Here is an 18,881-nt window from a genome sequence, read left to right as displayed (position 1 = left end):
ACTGGGTTTGATCCTCAGCACATATTAAAAAAACAAAAAATAAACAAAGATATTGTGTTCATGTATAACTAAAAAATATTTTTTTTAAAATATTGTACCATTTAGAATTTAATAGTGGGAATAATTTCTACATCATCAACATTATCTTATGTTTTTGAACTTCTTAGTTTTGAGCTATCTACTGTTTGTTAAGTAGTATTTTATTGTACTCTTAATTTTAAATTCCTGCTCACTGCTTAGTTTTACAGCTTTCCATGTGTGTCACGAGTCATGTTTTCCTTAACTATGTGTTCATTCTTATGTTCAGAAACAACATATAGTCTAAATGCTAATCTTTCACTAATCATATATGTTGCTAAATTCCCAGTTTCAGCTTAATTAATTCTTGGATATATATTTCGTTTAATAAGATTTTTTCACTTAAAAGTATCTGTGTTTTGAGGCATATATGTGTATGTAGGAAAGAAACAGAAAGGTAGCACTAACCTTTCATTACACTCTTGTTTTCCAGGTGGAACTTGAAATTCACAGCCAAGCAAATTTTTAAATGAGTGAATTTTCCCAAGTGTCAATGAAGGCAGGGATTGTTTTTAGAAATTTAGTTTATAGTTTTTGAGCACTTCAAAGTTTATACATTCCTTGAGTAATAAGCATTCACCAAAGTGCAGACGACATAACTTCTTGGCACATTCATTTGTTTTCAGTTTTTTTTTTTTTTTGGTGGTGCTGGGGATTGAACCCAAGGCCTTTGTGCATACAAGGCTAGCACTCTACCAACTGAGCTACATCCCCAGCCTTTTTTTCAGTATTTCTAAGTTAATTTGTATTAGGTGTGAGTGCAGGCTCTGGGAATGGCAAATCGGCCAATAGATATTTCTTTAGCACCTAGTATAGGCCAGGATCTCTTTTCATTTCATCAACAACAGGCCCAGCGTTCCATTAGTCATTTGGCAACTGATCTGCCAGCTAATTCAAATTAAGACTTGCAACTCAGGTTATATTTTTATTATTCTTTGTTCTGGATAGCAAAAGTATACCTGCAGTGTCAAATTTGATCCATTTTAATTAAAGAACCAAAATGAGAAGACATAGGTATCAGTGTTAGTTTGCTCTTGGCGGCCAGCTAGGGAGTCAGGTGTCTGAATCATAGACTGACCATGTGAGTTATTTTCAAAAGATGAATTTGAGGACTGGGATGTATGTAGCTTAGTGGTAAAGCACTCACCTCACATGCAGAAAGCCTTGGGTTCGATCCCCAGTTAAAAAAAAAGACCTATTTGTGAAGAACATGATGAATGGGCAACATGGGGTATGCCAGATGAATGGGCAACATGGGGTATGCTTGGGGACCTTGCTGTAGCCCCTGGAGTGTGGAAAGGTGAAAACACTCTTATCTCTCCGGGCTACTAATTCTTAGAAATTTTGCCCCTTGGGAGGGGAAGAAAGAACCTTTTATTTGCCCTCTTCTTGCTATACCTCCCTGGTTTAGCTTCTGGAGATTCTAATATATCCATGGGGAAGAAAATGAGAGGCTAAATTCTGTTGTGTTCCTCTCTGAATATTGGGGTTGAAAGAATCTGATTTTCCAGGCCTCAGGGATTTTACTGTCTCAGGGGAGCATAATATGACTCTGCACAAATTTAATGAGGTTCTGTGGGTGCCTGACACTGAATAAAATGGCAATGCTGAGGGCAGACAAGGCCTAACTTGAATGGGTCTGCCGTGCTGGCAAGCAAGACTATACCTGAAAAAAGGAAAACTGCTAAGGGATGGGAGAGTGGAGAAAGTAACAAATGAGTGATTAATAGGACACTTCTAAAAATACTATTTGGCTAGAGACCCAAATGAGAAATCAGATGTGGGAATAAGAGACAGAATATTTCAATCTTAGGGGCTGGTAGAAAAAATGGTTCCCAGACAGCAATGAATTTTGCTTTTCACAAGTGCTTTCTAGTAATGAGTTTTCACTATGCTCCAGGCATGTAAATTCTAAGCATTTTTCAGGTTATTTCATTCTCACAAAACAATGAGAAATACTGTCTCCATTTTCAAGTGAAGAACAAAGGCACAGAGAGGTGAATTAACTTGCCCAGAATTAGCTAGTACATGTTGGAACTGGGACTTTAAAACCAGTGTCCACTTCTCAACCATCACACAAAGAATGGCAGAAACTATACACAAATCCCTTCTTCGCTATGCTCTTCAATTTCCCCATTTTAAAAATGTTTTTATTAAGCCAGGCGCGATGGTGCACACCTGTATTCCCAGTGGCTTGGGAGGCTGAAGCAAGAGGATCCTGAGTTCAAAGCCAGCCTCAGCAACCTAGCGAGGCCCTAAGCAACTTATGGAGACTCTGTCTCTAAATAAAATATAAAAACGGGATGGGGATGTGGCTCAGGGGTTAAGCGCCCCTGGGTTCAATCCTTGGTACCAAAAAAAAGAAAGAAAAAGAAGAAGAAAAGAAAGTTTTTATTAGTGCATTACACTTAACACATAATAGTGGGGATTTGTTCTGATATAATTTAGCTTGCTTCATTTCAGTCGCCAAGCTCTTCCTCTTTCCCTCCCCAACTTCCCTTTTTTGAAGGCAGTCGGTGGAGTTCATTCACTCAACAAATATTCACCGATGCTTACAATGTACAGTGACTGTCACCGGCGCGGGGGATACCAGTGAACAAAGCAGACAAGAGCCCTGCCTTTTTAACATTTACAAGGGTGGGGCAACAGACGACATCAAAAGGTAACGCAGAATCATAAAACTGAGGGGAAAAGGTTTTCTCACTTAAAGCAGGGGGTTGGAGTGGGGTTGAATTTGAAAGTGTGATTAGGGAATTAATTCTTCACTGAAAAGGTGAGCTTTAAGGAAAAACAAAGGTGATTAGTCCCAGGGATACCGTAAGCCTCAAACACCTCCCTGGTCGGCACGCGCTTTACACATGCGCGGTACTCAGAGCCCCTGCCCAGAGCTCGGACGCCCCCTGACGCACCTTCTGATCCGTGCAGCCGCAGCAGTCGGCGGCGGGAGGGCAAGGCCGGAAACGTCACGTCCTCCTCTTGCCCTCCCCTTCCGGCTCACTTCCGCCTACTCCGCCCTGGTCCCCAGACCGGAAGCGCCGCGCTTTAACTAGATCTTGCTCCTCTGAGTCCAAACCCCGGCGCCGCCAAGATGCCGGTAAGGGTTCGATCCCGAGTTGTGGGGACACAGTGGGTGTTGGGGAAAGCGACGGGAAGTCGTGCGCGTGCCGAGAAAAGCGGGAGCCTGAGAAGGGGAGAGGCGAGGAATGGGACCAGTCTCTTTAGTGTTGGGGCGGCCGGGGGTGTTGGCGTGGGGGGGCGCGGGGCGCGGCAGTGTGGCCTGGCGGCCGGGCGAGGGAGGAGGCCGCCTGCACCCTTCCCGGCCCCTTCTCTCCAGTCCCTGCCCCTTCCCTCGCCCCTCTGCTCCCCCTGAGGCCAGCTGGGTCCGGAAGACTCACTGCGGCCGCGAATAAAAAGACTACGCTTTTTATTTTTCATTTTTCAAGCCCAGAGTCCAGCTTCTTTTTTCTGCCAGCGCCAGTTCCTCCTCCGCCTTAGGGGGCGGGTCCCGCCTGCTGCTTGTCATCTGTCAGACCCCACTTCCCGGACTACCCTATCGCCCCCGCGTGGCGGCCAACTCCGATCCAGCTGGGTTGAGAAATCCTTCGCCTCGGGGTCGGCTTTGGTTTCCAGGTGTTTCTTTTTTCGTGTGCATGAGGATAGGAGTGAAAATTGATGATGGCCCCGTTGTCCTGAGGGTCTGAGGGATTTGTCGCCATTGTGGTTTCAGTTTTGCAGATTAGGAAAAAGGTGATTCAGTGACATGCATTACAACAAATGCATCTGCTGAGCATATGCTGTAGGCTGAACACTTCTACAGCAGTGAGTGAGGTCAACAAATCTCCACTTTTAAGGAGTTGATAGTCTGATAGGGAGACAGACAATAAAAAAAATGTAGACAAATAGCGGAGTTTCAGATAGTGACAGATGCAATGGAAGAAATAGGTGGATAACAAGACAGTTACTGGTGAATGGGACGGGAGGGCTTGCTTTTTTTTTTTTTTTTTGAGTAGAAATTAGAAGTTTATTAAAGGACAGCAGAAAAGACTTCTCCCGGAGGAAGAAGGGGACCCAAGAGGTGGAATCCGGGAGGGCTTGCTTTATGTAAAGCATACCTGTGATGAAAAGGAGCAGGCCATACTTACAGCTATGTATTTCACAAATTCCATAATTATCATTTGACTCCCGGACCAGAGCTACACACTTCATAAAGTATTCTTTTTGCTCCATTATTATTATTATTATTATTATTATTATTACTCAGTGGTTATATATAGTAATTGGGTTTCTGTTTAATTCTTAATTGAACACGATGGAGTTTTATTTAGTCATAAAGAAGAACAAAGTTGGGGCTGGGGTTGTGGCTCAGTGGTAGAGCACTTGCCTAGCACATGCAAGGTGCTGGATTCCATCCTCAGCACCACATAAAAATAAATGAATAAAATAAAGGTATTGTGACCAACTACAACTAAAAATAAATATTTTTTAAAAAGAAGAACAAAAGTTATATAATTTGCAGGAAAATGGATGGAACTTGAAAGCATTATATTAAGCAAAATAAGCCAGACTCAAAGTTAAGGGGAAGGGAGGAGAGAAGGGGAAAGAGGAAATACTGGGGAATGAAATAGACTAAATTATGTTATGTGCCTGTATGAATATGTCATAATGACTCCCTTCTATTATGTGTAATTATAATACACCAATAAAAATTTTTAAATAATAAATATCAAAGTGACCTTATGAAGTAGATACCATTATTGTTTATTTTGCAGAAGAGGAGACTGAGGTCCACAGAAATTAAATAACTTTCACACTAGTGGTAAAGCAAGATTTTAAGCCAGAACTGTAAAGCTCTGGGCTCATTCCAGTTATGCATAAAGCATCCTGGATTTCTCTGTGTTATTTATTTTGTATCTGCTTTCTCCATTAGCCTGAAAGTTCTTTAAGAACGAGTACCACACTGGTCTTATATCAACTGTATCACTGTCCCTTGCACATAGAAGATGCTTAGTAATCATTTGGTGAATTAATGAATCTATGAATGGGTATGTTGTCTTTTAAAAAGCCAGACATCTTTAACAAGCAGAAGTAGGAGTCAGCATTCAAATTGCTCTCACAGGTACTCTTTTTCCCTCTCCTTTAACTCACACCTCCCCACTAAAGGTGGTGCATATCACTCATCATACACATTTTACAAATTTGGAAACAGGCTAAGGGAAGAAAAGTGATGTTTTTATTGAAGTCATAAAGCCACGAAGTAGCAAAACTGAAAAGGTAGTACTGGGTCCTGGTTTAACTGGAGGGTGGGTACCCTGATATATTCTATTTGCCTCTTTCTCTAATGAAAATATTTCCAGCAGTTATCACTGTGATGTCACTGAATACAAAATTGGAAGACATACTCAGTAGCATCCTATCATACAGTATTTCTACTACAAAGATAGAAAAAAGAACATAGACAATAGTAAAACGTAATTTTTTAAAATTGGGAAGTGGTTGAATACTTATTGTTTTTGTTTTTAAAATATAATTAATTATAAATTTACAAATTTAATTTTTGACTGTGTTTAATAACTACTTGCATAATTCCTCAGAATTTAACAATTGGTTTTCAGTCAGTAAGAGCCAGCTCCAGCACATTGCTGCTGCCATCCCTTCTTCTTTTCCTTTGGAAGAATGTGTTTGTCATCCCAGTGACTTTGCTATCTTTCTGTTTCTGTTTTCTTACCTGGCTTGCCACTACAGGCTTACCACTCTTCCCTCATGGACCCCGACACCAAACTCATTGGAAACATGGCCCTGTTGCCTATCAGAAGTCAGTTCAAAGGACCTGCCCCTAGAGAGAGTAAGTCTAAACCATTATTTTCAAATTTTGCTATGAAATGCCTATACTTCTGACATTAAATCTGGGAAATTCAGAACCTAGTCCTACCTCAGATTGTTCTCTTCCTTCTGTTTGCTTGGTGGGTGTTATATTTTTCAAGACTGAGGTTGTATGTTGCATTTAATAGGAAACTATGTTATTCTAATTTCTCTGGAATATTTTGTTGAGAGAAAATGTGCTTAATTTTGGGAACTGTTCCTGCAATCACTGTCAGTCTTTTTATTTGGGTAAGGAGGTGGGGGTAACTGGGGATTGAATTCAAGAACACTCAACCACTGAGCCACATCCCCAACCCTATTTTGTATTTTATTTAGAGACAGGGTCTCTCTGAATTGCTTAGTGCCTCACTATTGCTGAGGCTGGCTTTGAACTCACTATCCTCCTGCCTCAGCCTTTCGAGCCTCTGGGATTACAGCCATGTGCCACTGCACCTGGCTCACTATCAGCCTTTTAAACTAATCTAATGCTGCTATCTGTGTTGAACGCCATGTCCCCATCCTTTCTCTGTCATCACAGTGGGAAAAACAAACAACAAAAAGTATTTTAACCTCTTCCCCATCTAAATATTTTTCCTTTGTTCATTCTTCAGGATCTTCATTTTTAACACTACCTCATTCTTATATCTTTTTTTACTTTTTTTCAATTGGTGCATTGTAATTATACATAGTAGTGGAATTCATTATGCCATATTTGTACATGCACATAAGTGATTAATCACATTTTCCAATACATTCCCTTTCCTTCTTCTCCTCCCTCCCCTGATCTGCTTGCTACTCGAAAATCTTTTTTTTTTAATGTTTATTTTTTAGTTTTCGGCAGACATAACATCTTTGTTTGTATGTGGTGCTGAGGATTGAACCTGGGCCGCACGCATGCCAGGCGAGTGCGCTACCACTTGAGCCACATCCCCAGCCCTTTACTCTAAAATCTTAAATATGCTCCATAACATTACTGTGTCTACTCTTTTTTATTTAGTTATTTATTTTAGTTGTAGTTGGACACAATATCTTTATTTATTTATTTTTATGTGGTGCTGAGGACTGCACCTAGCGCCCCACACATTCTAGGTAAGTGCTCTACCACTGAGCCACAGCCCCAGCCCCTATTCTTTTTTTTTTTTTTTTAAGTGTATTTTTTCAGTTGTATGCGGACACAATATCTTTTTTATTTTTTTTGGACACAATATCTTTATTTTTATGTGGTGCTGAAGATTGATCCCAGTGCCTCATGCGTGCCAGGCGAGCGCTTTACCACTGAGCCACAGCCCATTGTATCTACTCTTTTTTGTTTGTTTGTTTTAATATTATTTTTAGTTGTGTATGGACTTAGTGTCTCTATTTGTTTTTATGTGGTACTAGGATGGAACCCAGTACCTCACACTTGCAAGGCAAATGCTTTTCCACTGAGCCACAAGCCCTCTTTTTTTTAAAAAAAATTTTCTTTCTTTGGTAGCTGTTTGGTTTTTTAAGTTGTTTTTGGGTACTGGGAATTGAACCCAGTGCTTTGTGCATGCTAAGCATAAACTCACCCACTGAACTACATTCCCCATCCCACGTCACTCTGCTTTTTGAAACATTTCTGCTGTTCAGAAAGCCTCATTCTAGGGCTGGGGTTATAGCTCAGTGGTGGAGCACCTGACTAGCACATGTGAGGTATTGGATTCAATCCTTAGCACCCACAAATAAATAAATAAAGGTATTGTGCTCATCTACAACTAAAAAAAAAAAAAATTAAAAAAAAAAAGCCTTATTCTGTTTTCAGACACAGATTCTTCTGACACATTCTGAGATGTTCTGCCAACAATATAATTTGAATTATGTTAGACATGGTTTCCCTACACCCAGCAAGGGTCTGGATTGAGTTCCACTCATGGTTTCTAAGACCATAGTTATAACTACAAGTTTTGTACTGATCCCATCTCCATTCCTCTGCCAGACTATTTGACTTGACCGCCTCTTAATTTAATTCTGTTTTCAACACCAGTTGAAAGCTAAGTAAACTTAATAAATTTGGTGAGTCACCATGGTTTTTGTTTGAGTCTGAGAAAAAAAAGAACAGATGGAAAAATACACAAGAAGAAGACTAATAATATTAAAAAAAATTTACACTCCAAAGAAAGCATAAGAATCAATGTTGGCCCAGATGTCTTGAGAAGAACACTTTCTACATGGTTACAAATACCATATAGTATATCAGAAGGTACAATAGAACAAGGATGGAATAAATCTACCACCTTTGCAATTCTTGGGCCCTCAAGGGAGATTGAGACCCTAAGAAACCAGATAAATTGAGGGGTGACCTTGTTTCTCTTCCTAAAAGGACTAGATTAATACTAAATTAGAGTGAAAGCCTGTGTTGTGAGCTAAGTAATTTAGCATTAATTAATTGTGAGGCTGGGGTCCTATCCCAGTGTTAGAGCATGTATTTAGCATATGCAAGGCCCTGGATTCAATCCCTAGCATCCCACATACACACAGATTCCTTTATATTCAGCAGATAGCTTTGGAGTGCCTTTTATATGCCAAGCACTCTTCTAGATTCTGAATCATTTTCACTTCCACCACCTCCTATCATTGTGTTTAGAAGAACTAGCTGATAGATTGCAGGGAATATAAGTCTAGAGTTAGAATTCCATTGAAAGTTTTCAACAGAGGAATAAACGGGGATAAAGACAGCTGAATTATAGAGAATTAAAGCTTTGAGGTTACTTTGCATTTCTGTTTATGAGGGATAACAATCATGGACAAGAAGTATAAATAAGTGTCTTGGCATTACTGAAACCAGCTGCTGGATATCAAGACCCTGGTATTTTGACCTTTTTAAAATTAAAAAAAAAAAAAAGGAGAACCACCAAAAACTGCCAGAGAAATTGTGTAATGACGTCTGTCTCTGTCACAGCAGTATTTCTTTCTTTTTTCAATCTGTAGCCTTGTCCAACAGCTTTTTCTCCGCCCCAGGGCTAGTGATTGAACCCAGGGCCTTGTGCATGCCAGGCAAGAGCTCTACCACTGAAAACTCCTAGCCCCCAAGTACATTTAAGTCATCATTTTGGTTTTTTTTTTTTTTTTTTCTTTTGCCGTCCTGGGAACTAAACCCAGGGGCTTTACCACTGAGCTACATTCCCACACCTTTTTAAATTTTATTTCTTAATTTGGAACTGGGTATCCCTAAATTGCTGAGGGTGGGCCTTGAACACAATTGTGATCCTTCTGCCTTAGCTTCCTGAGTAGCTGGGATTACAGGCATGCACTACCATGCCCAGCTAAGTCATAGTTTTTATTTTTATTTTTATTTTTTTATTTTATCTTATTTAAGAGAGAGAGAGAGAGAATTTTTTTTTTAATATTTATTTTTTAGTTTTCGGCGGACACAACATCTTTGTTTATATGTGGTGCTGAGGATTGAACCTGGGCTGCACGCATGCCAGGCAAGCGCGCTAGCGCTTGAGCCACATCCCCAGCCCCAAGTCATAGTTTTTATAAAAAGAAAGATATATGTCTGAATCCCAACAAATTTGAAATAATCGAGTGTGTTTTCCTCTGAAACTACACTATGTAAAAATTATATTGAATACCCTTTATTTAAAAAAAAAAAACACTTTGTTAAAGTTAACCTATATCTCAGTCTTTTTTATAAATGCATTGAGAGAGGCTTTGAATGATGTTCACTAAATGTTAATAGTAGTTGTTTCTATGTAGGGGGGATTTGGGGTGATAATTAAAAATATATTTTTGTATTAATTGAATTATTTTTTAAATACTTGTTTAATTGTAATTGGACATCATTATTTATATGTGGTACTGAGGATTGAACCCAGGGCCCCACATTTGTTAGGCAAGTGGTCTACCGCTGAGCCACAGTCCCAGCCCCTTAATTGAATTCTTTTTCTAATGAGTGTATATAAGTTTTACAAAAATGACCCCCAAAAAAGTTATGTACTTGTTTTTCTAGAACAAGTTTTTTAAGACAATTTCAGTAACCTCATTTTATTTTGTTCAACTTCAGGACATTTGGGACTTAAGTTTGGTGGGGGTTTCTTTATAGCTTTTTATAGGTGTTATGGTTTGCACTTGGCTGCTGATATTCTCTGCCTTCCTCCCTTCCTGATTAGCAAAAGACACAGATATTGTGGATGAAGCCATCTATTACTTCAAGGCCAATGTCTTCTTCAAGAACTATGAAATTAAGGTAAATTACAGTGCTTGTAGTTTAACCTACTTTTTTGATGGGGATATTATCTACCTTGCAGTTAGGATTGCTGTGAGGAATAAATAAAATAAAATGAGATTGTGATTTTAAAATTACAGAATGGTGCCTAATGGTAGACTATGTATAAATATTAGTTTCATTTTTTTTCCCCAAAGTGTGTATCAGGTGTTGGCAAACCATAACCTTAGGGCCAAATGTGACACACAACTTCTTTTGGTAAATAAAATTTAATTGGACACAGCAATGTACATTTGTATGTATATAGTCTGTGGTTATTTTCCTACTACAATAGCAGTTGAGTAGTTATGACAAAATCTGCATAGGCCAAAATGCAAAAAATGTTTACTATCTGACCTTTTCAGAAAAGACTTGCCAACCCCTGGTCTGGACTTATCTTTTTTATTCATCATTAATTAAGGATCTGTTATGTGCCAGCCCTATATTTGTGTAGGACCCATCCACAATCAAAAGGCCTTAAATGCTTAAATGTTGTTTTTTTTTTGTTTTTTTTTTTGGTACTGGGGATTGAACACAGCAGGATGCTTTGCCATTGAGCTGCATCCCCAGCTCTGTTTTTAATTTTTTTTTTAAATTTTGAGACAGGGTCTTATTAAGTTGCTTAGGGCCTCACTAAGTTTCTGGCCTCCTGAGTCACTTGAGATTACAAGTTATTACAGCCTATTATTTTTTTATATACAGGTTGAGCATTTCAGATTTGGGGTTTTTAGATTAGGAATGCTCAACTGGTAAAGTCTGCAAATATTACAAAATTCCAAACACTCCAGAATATGAAACACTTTTCTGGGCCCAAACATTTTTGATAAAGGACGCTTAACTTGGGTTTTTGTGTCATAGACTTGATATTGAGAAGTAAAGAAACTTGAATAACCCTTGCCTACTTTCCTGACCCCTCTTCTCTCCTTTTCTGCTCTCAGTTCCCATGAAGAGGATGGTCAAGAAAAAGGTAGAGAGGAGTAGAAGAAAAGAAGAGGGGAAATTTTAAAAAATTTTATAGCTGGGCTTGATGGTACATGGTAATCCCAGACACTCAGGTGGCTGAGGCAGGAGGATTACAGATTTGAGGCCAGCCTGGGCAACTTAGAGAGACCCTGTCTCAAAAATGAAATAGAAAAGGCTAGGATGTAGCTCAGTGGTAGGGGGCCCTGGGTTTAATCCCCAATACAGGGGCGAGAGTCAGAGGTGGGGGCAGTTCCTGAGCAAGTTACAAAAAATGGTGAAGAATTTTCCTGGTAGTGTCCTAAAATATGTAACTTTAACCTCTTGCCAAACTTTTACTTTTGGAATCAAACAGGATATGGAATCTTTTATGGGCTCTTGATCTACATACAAATTGTCTGAACATGCTGTGATATTGACGATGTATTTTCTATATCTAATGTACGACTAAGTATTGTATTTTTACGAGGTATGAATAAATATTGTAATTCTGCCACATTTCGCATATTTCATCATCAAATATATGGTCTTAAAAAAAGGGAAATATATAGCTTTAGTCTTGTTGTTGTTTTAATAAATCTTTGTGAAGTTGGGCCTACAGTACATGCCACATTTGATCAATAGCTGTTGTCTTCACATTTTCTTCTCGGTTAGGTCAAGATGTTAGGCTTCTGGAGTTCTTCAAGAACATGTCAGATGTGAAATAATTGCTTCCTTCTTTTGAGTAATGAGTGTTTCTGTCCTCGGCAGAAATCCTCAAGTGAAAGGCTTTTAAACAATTAGCCAACCATATGGTGTGCCTCAGGTTTTCTAGGCAGCTTTGTTAATCCTCCTTCCTACGCAGAGTGAGGGGCTGTTGGCACAGCTCCTCAGGAACCTAGGCCGTCAGCCGTAGCAGCTGAGAAAAACAAGGGTAGCCCCACAGCTCAGGATGGAAGCCAGTGGCTCCTGCCCAAGGGAGCTTGAAAGACCATGCATGTATTTGGAAAATGACACTTTTTGATGCCATGGTAACTATATTGTCAGGATTTTCAGTAGATAATCAAAAGGCAAAGGCTGTATATACGTGGTTGTTATGTTTTTTTTGTTGTTTTAATGAAGATTTTGTTTTCCCCCCATAGAATGAAGCTGATAGGACCTTGATATATATCACCCTCTACATTTCTGAGTGTCTAAAGAAACTCCAAAAGGTAATTAAACTTGGATAATCATATTTCCTCTGACTTAGAGCATTTACTTAAGAGGAAAATCTGAATGTAGTTCTTTGAATTCATAATGTGGTTGACTAACATACCCCCCCCCAAAAAAAAAAGATAGTGGTGATTTCAAAAGGCTTTGCACGTGGAAGACAAAAATCTTGACAAAGAATTTCGCTTGGCTCAGGAGTTCTTGACCCTGGAGTCCAAGGATAGAATACAAAGGTCTGTGAGGTTAAGTGGCAAAAATTTCATTTTTCTTTCCTATAACTAAAATTTAGCATTTATTTTAGTTATTAACATAGGCTATCCACAGTAGTATTAGCAATGCCTATTACTTTTTCTTCTATAGAATTCATGATATTTTCATATTATATTGGTGTTGAAGATATTTCAAAGTTTATCTCACTCATCTTAGCTATTAGATCTTACTGTTTTGTGCACTTTTTAAAAATGTGTGATTTTAGCCAGGCACAGTGGCGCACATCTATAATCCTAGCGGCTGGGGAGGCTGAGACAGGAGAATTGCGAGTTCAAAGCCAGCCTCAGCAATGGCGAGGCGCTAAGCAACCCAGTGAGAACCTGTCTCTAAATGAAACACTAAATAGGAATGGGGATGTGGCTTAGTGGTCGAGTACCCCTGAGTTCAGTCTCTGGTACCAAAAATTAAAAAAAAAAAAGTGATTTTAGATATTTTATTGTGTTTCATTATAATTGTTTTCTCTTGAAGCTGGGCATAGTGGCACAAGCCTGTAATCCTAGCAGCTGGGGAGGCTGAGGCAGGAGGATTACAAGTTCAAGGCCAGCCTCAGCAGTTTAGTGAGGCACTAAGCAACTTAGATCCTGTCTCAAAATAAAAAATAAAAAGGGCTGGAGATGTGATTCAGTGGTTAAATGCCTCTGGGTTCCATCTTTGGTACCAAATTAATAATAATAATAATAATAATAATTGGTTTCTCTTATGTTAATTATGTTACTTTGTTTTGTTCATTTGAAACATTTCTCTGAGAAGGGGCCCACAGGATTTACCAGACTACAAAAGACACAAAAAACATTATGCCCCTCCCTTAGCTGCTTAAACTAAAAAAATTATAGTTTGGACATTATTATCCTATTCCTTCTTAAATGTGTGTGTGATTTTGTTATTGTTTTTAGTGCAATTCCAAAAGCCAAGGTGAGAAAGAAATGTATACCCTGGGAATCACTAATTTTCCCATTCCTGGAGAGCCTGGTTTTCCACTTAATGCAATTTATGCCAAACCTGGGAACAAACAGGAAGACGGTAAGAACAGGATCTCTGTCCTATCTGACATTCTACCTTCCTCCTTCTCTTGCCTTTATCAGTATACAGATTAAGAGTGGACTCATTGGGACTTACATTATCTTTTATTTTAGTTGCAGATGGACACACTACCTTTATTTTATTTATTTATTTTTATGTGGTACTGAGGATCGAACCCANTGCCTACCTGGTATGTGTGAGGCACTGGGTTCGATCCTCAACACCCATAAAATAAAATAAAGATATTGTGTCCACCTAAAACTAAAAAAATAAATATTTAAAAAAAAAAAAGATACTGGCAATTGAACTCAGGGGGCACTCAACCACTGAGCCACATCCCTGGCCCTATTTTGTGTTTTATTTAGAGACAGGGTCTCACTGAGTTACTTAACAACCTCACTTTTACTAAGGCTGGCTTTGAACTCGAGATCCTCTTGCCTCAACCTCCCAAGCCACTGGGATTACAGGCGTGTGCCACCAAGCCTGACTCCTAGCCCATCTTTTATTTATTTCTTCATTTAATTTTTTACAGTACTAAAAGTGAACCCAGCAGTGCTTTATCACTGAGCTACACCCCCAGCCTTTTCTCTTTTTTATTTTGACACAGGGTCTTGCTAAGTTGCCTAGGCTGTCCTCAGACTTGCAATCCTTCTGCCTCAGCTTCCTAAGTAGTGGGGTTATAGGCATGTGCCACTGCACTCAGCAAAGTACATTATCTTATAAGTAACTTTCACAAAAAATTCTTGCTAACAAATATGACATACAGAGAATCTTTTGAGCCAAAATTAATATAGCACAAAGCCATTTGAACTGTCATTTATTTTTCTTATCTCATATTGAATATATAGAAATATATTGCTGCTGGGCGCAGTGGCGCACACCTGTAGTCCCAGCAGCTTGGGAGTCTGAGGCAGGAGGATTGTGAGTTCAAAGCCAGCCTCAGTAACTTGGCGAGGCCCTAAGCAATTTAGTGAGACCCTGTCTCTAAATAAGATATAAAAAAGGGCTGGGGATGTGGCTCAGTGGTAAACCATCCCTGGGTTCAGTCCCTGGTAACAGAAAGAAAGGAAGGAGGGAAGGGGGGAGGGAGAAAGGAGAAAAGGGGGAAGGAAAAGAACATATTGCCAGAGTTGATATCTAGACCAGTGGCCAGTACATTTGGGCATATTTTCAAATACTTTTTTAAATTCTGAGGGCTGGGACTGAAGCTTAGTGGTAGAGCATTTGCCTAGCGTGTACATGGCTGTGGGTTCAATCCCCAGTACCACACACTCACACAAAAATTACAGCCCAGTTTTAAATTCTTTTTTAGAAGTCATGCGAGCCTACCTACAGCAGCTAAGGCAAGAGACTGGACTGAGACTTTGTGAGAAAGTTTTTGACCCTCAGAATGATAAACCCAGCAAGGTAGGACCCTATTTTTTGCCTGTTTCAATGTAAATCATCTTTTACCTCTGCTGAACACACTAAAGTCTTCCATTTCAAGAACACGTAATTTTTGTGTTGCCGAAGTATGTACTTGGTACATAATAGTTGACTAGATCACAACAATGAATTGCATCTAATAAGGAAGTTTTAGTTGTGTGTTCTTACGTTGGGGCATTGTAAATCCACAGAACAGGTTTGATTTGTCTGATATCTTGGATATATAGTCACCTCTCAGTACCTTCAGGGACCACAATCTGTGCCTGTTCAGGTCCCTTATGTATACAATAGCATGATATTTGCATATAACCTATGCACTCCTCCAGTATGCTTTAAATCATCTCTGGGTTATTTATAATCCCTAATAAAATATAAATGTTATATAAGTAGCCGATATACTCTGTTGCTTAGGGAAAGTGACAAGGAAAAAGTCTAATGTGTTCAGTATAGGTATAGTTTTTTTCCCCTAATATTTTCTATCCATGGTTGGTTGAATCCTTGGATGCAGAATCCATGATATCAAATTGATATACTTCATCATATTTTGAGTGACCAGAAAAGTTTACATGTGCCTTTAAGGAATTTATAATGTAAGAGATACTGGACCAATATTAAATTTTATTATTTAATTAATTTGAATTCTGACTTACCTTGAAATTGCACTGTCATGTGTCCATTCTGTCTTGTCTTCCCTTGTTAGTGGTGGACTTGCTTTGTGAAGAGACAGTTCATGAACAAGAGTCTTTCAGGACCTGGACAATGAAGGGCGCCTGGGCAGCCAGTCTCCGGCACCTTGGGCAGCATTTCACAGCAAGATGTATACGACCCTTTGCCTTTATCTCTTAAAGTTTTATACAGAAGCAAGAAAAGAGCATGACTGTACTTGAAAAGCTCTTGATCAAGAATTTGGGGGTTGGGGGTGAGTTGTTGAAGGATAACTTGAAATTTTATGCAGTATTAAGCTGGTGCTTAATAAGAATGAATAATAAAGAACTTTCTAACGTTTCATGTCAGAAAAACTTTATTGCCTATCTTTGACATTCAATTAAAAAATTTTTGAGATAAAATTCATGTTCCATACTCTTCACCCTTTTAAAGTGTATACAATTTAGAGGCTTTTAGTAGATACCTAAAGTTTTGCACCCATTGCCACTAACTCCAGATCATTTCATCACCCCAAAAAGTTGTACCTGTACTTTTTATCCATCACCCTCCCTCATTTCTGCCCAACCACTCTTCCTACCCTCCACCAGAATTAATCTACTTAGTCTCTAGATTTGCTTATTCTGAATGTTTCATATAAATGGAGTCATACAATATGTGGCCTTTTAATTTTTTTTTTTAGTTATAGTTGGACACGATGCCTTTATTTTATTTATTTATTTTTATGTGGTGCTAAGGATTGAACCCAGTGCCTCGCACATGCTAGGTGAGTGCTTTACCACTCAGCACCAGTCCCAGCCCCAATATATGACCTTTTGTGTCTGGTTTCTTTCACAGCATGTTTTCAAAGTTAACCTGTGCTATAACATGTATCAATACTTCTTTTTGCTTCATTTTTTTTTCCTTTCTGTGTGTGTGTATGAGAGAGATGTATATAACACAGTATGTATAGAGTCACTACTTACATCTACAGTGTTGTACAACTAGCACAGGATATTTTCAAAACTTTCATTGCATAAAATGGAAACTATAACCATTAGGCCTCTCATGACCTCTAATTTACTTTTGGTCTCTGAATTTACCTGTTGAGGTTAACACTCATGTAAGGGGAATCAAACATTTATCCTTTTGTATCTGCCTGCCTTAACTTAGCATAATGTCTTCAAAGTTTACCCATGTTGAGAATATAATAGGATTCCATTCCTTTCTATGGCTCAGTAATATTCCATTGTGAGGATAGAACACATTGTGTTTATCCATCAGTGCGTGAACAGTTGCTTTGTATCCATTTTTTGGCTATTTATAACTGCTGCCAAAACATTCATGTACAAATTTTTATATGGACATGTTAATTTCTCTTTGATTATGACCCTAGGAGTGGAATTGCTGAGTCATAACTATGTTTGACTTTCTTAAGAACTGCCAGACCATTTTTCCATAGCAGCTGTGCTATTTTGCGTTTCCCACATCCTCACTGACACTTGTTCCTTCCTACCCCAGTGGATGTGAAATAAAATCTCACTCTGTTTTTTTTTTAATATGTCTTTAGATATTGTTAGACCTTTATTTTATTCATTTATTTATACGTGGTGCTGAGAATCGAACCCAGTGCCTCACACATGCTAGGCAAGTGCTCTACCACTGAGCCACAACCCCAGTCCCTCATTGTGGTTTTTATTTATTTATTTATTTATTTTTATTTTTTAGTTGGACTCAATGCCTTTATTTTACTTATTTTTATGTGGTGTTGGGGATTGAACCCAGGGCCTCACACATGGTAGGCAAGCACTCTACCGCTGAGCCACAGCCTCAACCCCTTCATTGTGGTTTTGATTTGTATTTAATGACTAATAATGAAAATTTTTTCATGTGACTACTGGTCACTTGCATCTTCTCTGAAAAAATTTTTATTCAAATCCTTTATCCATTTCACTTGACTTGCCTTTTTGTTGTATAATTTAGGAGTTCTTTTATATATTCAAAACAGTAGACCTTTATCAGATATGTAATTTGTAAAAAATTTTTTCAGAATTTGTGTGGATGTTTTTACTTTTTTGGAGGGTGGGGGGGATACCGGTGATTGAACTCAGGGGCACTTAACTACTATGCCATATCCCCAGCCCTATTTTGTATTTTATTTAGAGATAGAGTCTCACTGAGTTGCTTAATGGCTTGCTTTTGCTGAGGCTGGCTTTGAACTCGAGATCCTCCTGCCTCAGCCTCCCAGGCCACCGCTCCTGGCTTTTTTTGTTGTTGTTGAGACAGCATCTCCTTGAGGTGCCGAGGCTGGCCTCAAACTTGAAATCCTCCTGCCTCAACACTGAGGTCTTTTTTTTTTTTTTCTTTCTTGATGTGTCCTTTAAAGCACATAAATTTTGGTTGGGCACAGTGGTGCACACCTATAATCCCAGCGGCTCGGGAGGCTGAGACAGGAGGATCACTGGTTCAAAGCCACCCTCAGCAAGGCGCTAAGCAACTTGGTGAGACCCTGTCTCTAAATAAAATGGACTTGGGATGTGACTGAATGTTCAAGTGCCCCTGAGTTCAATCCCTGGTACAAAAAAATAATAATAATTTTGGTAAAGTCCCATTTGTCTATTTTTTTCTTTAGCTGATTGTGTCAACTTATGTTTTTTTAGCCTTATGTTTTCTCCTAAGCATTTTATACTTTCAACTCTTACATTGAGGTCTTTGATCCATTTTGAATTAATTTTTGTATATGAAGTAAGATAGGATCTATATTCATCTTTTTGCATGAGGTTATCCAATTGACCCAGCACCATTTGTCAAAAAGACTATTATTTCCCTATTGAATTATCTTGGCTTCCACGTCAAAAATCAGTTACCAGGGGCTGGGGATGTGGCTCAAGCGGTAGCGCGCTCGCCTGGCATGCGTGCGGCCCGGGTTCGATCCTCAGCACCACATACAAAGATGTTGTGTCCGCCGAGAACTAAAAAAATAAATATTAAAAAATTCTCTCTCTCTCTCTCTCTCTCTCTCTCTCTCTCTCTCTCTCTCTCTCTCTCCCCCCCCCCCTTCCTTCCCTCTCTGCCCCTCCCTCCATCCTTCTTCTATGTAAAAATTAACTTTACATGGATTTTTTTTGGCATTCCATTGGTAGTTACTAAAATTATAAAGTAATGATAGTAATGACTATAATGAGAGACAGAACGGTAACCAGGGATATAT

The 18,881-nt window shown here is 38.9% G+C and overlaps 1 protein-coding gene and 1 long non-coding RNA gene across 2 annotated transcripts; one reads left to right on the top strand and one right to left on the bottom strand.

Annotated features, from left to right (window-relative positions):
• Positions 1 to 2,450: 2,450 nt before the first annotated feature.
• On the bottom strand, positions 2,451 to 3,580 carry LOC125611241. The gene is made up of 2 exons (XR_007341384.1): positions 3,474 to 3,580; positions 2,451 to 3,259 (listed from the first exon to the last, which is right to left on the bottom strand). It is a non-coding gene; the product is annotated as an uncharacterized LOC125611241 (long non-coding RNA).
• Positions 3,015 to 16,034, top strand: Arpc3 (actin related protein 2/3 complex subunit 3). Its single transcript, XM_015502497.2, has 7 exons — positions 3,015 to 3,172; positions 5,821 to 5,920; positions 10,071 to 10,147; positions 12,247 to 12,315; positions 13,477 to 13,603; positions 14,916 to 15,010; positions 15,729 to 16,034. The coding sequence occupies exons 1-7, from the start codon at positions 3,167 to 3,169 to the stop codon at positions 15,789 to 15,791; spliced, it is 537 nt and encodes a 178-aa protein (XP_015357983.1). The 5' UTR covers positions 3,015 to 3,166; the 3' UTR covers positions 15,792 to 16,034.
• The last annotated feature ends 2,847 nt before the right edge of the window (positions 16,035 to 18,881 follow it).

The sequence above is a fragment of the Marmota marmota genome, unplaced genomic scaffold (genome assembly GCF_001458135.2).
Source record: "Marmota marmota marmota unplaced genomic scaffold, marMar, whole genome shotgun sequence".
NCBI lineage: Eukaryota > Metazoa > Chordata > Mammalia > Rodentia > Sciuridae > Marmota > Marmota marmota.
Note: the sequence above shows the minus strand (reverse complement) of the source record. Positions and strands in the feature narration are given on the sequence as shown.

What these genes read in the sequence shown, in the direction of transcription:
- Arpc3 (XM_015502497.2), top strand. An exon ending in TCAAGAACTATGAAATTAAG is followed by an intron (nt 10,148 to 12,246) that starts GTAAATTACAGT and finishes TTCCCCCCATAG; the next exon opens with AATGAAGCTGATAGGACCTT. An exon ending in TGGGAACAAACAGGAAGACG is followed by an intron (nt 13,604 to 14,915) that starts GTAAGAACAGGA and finishes ATTCTTTTTTAG; the next exon opens with AAGTCATGCGAGCCTACCTA.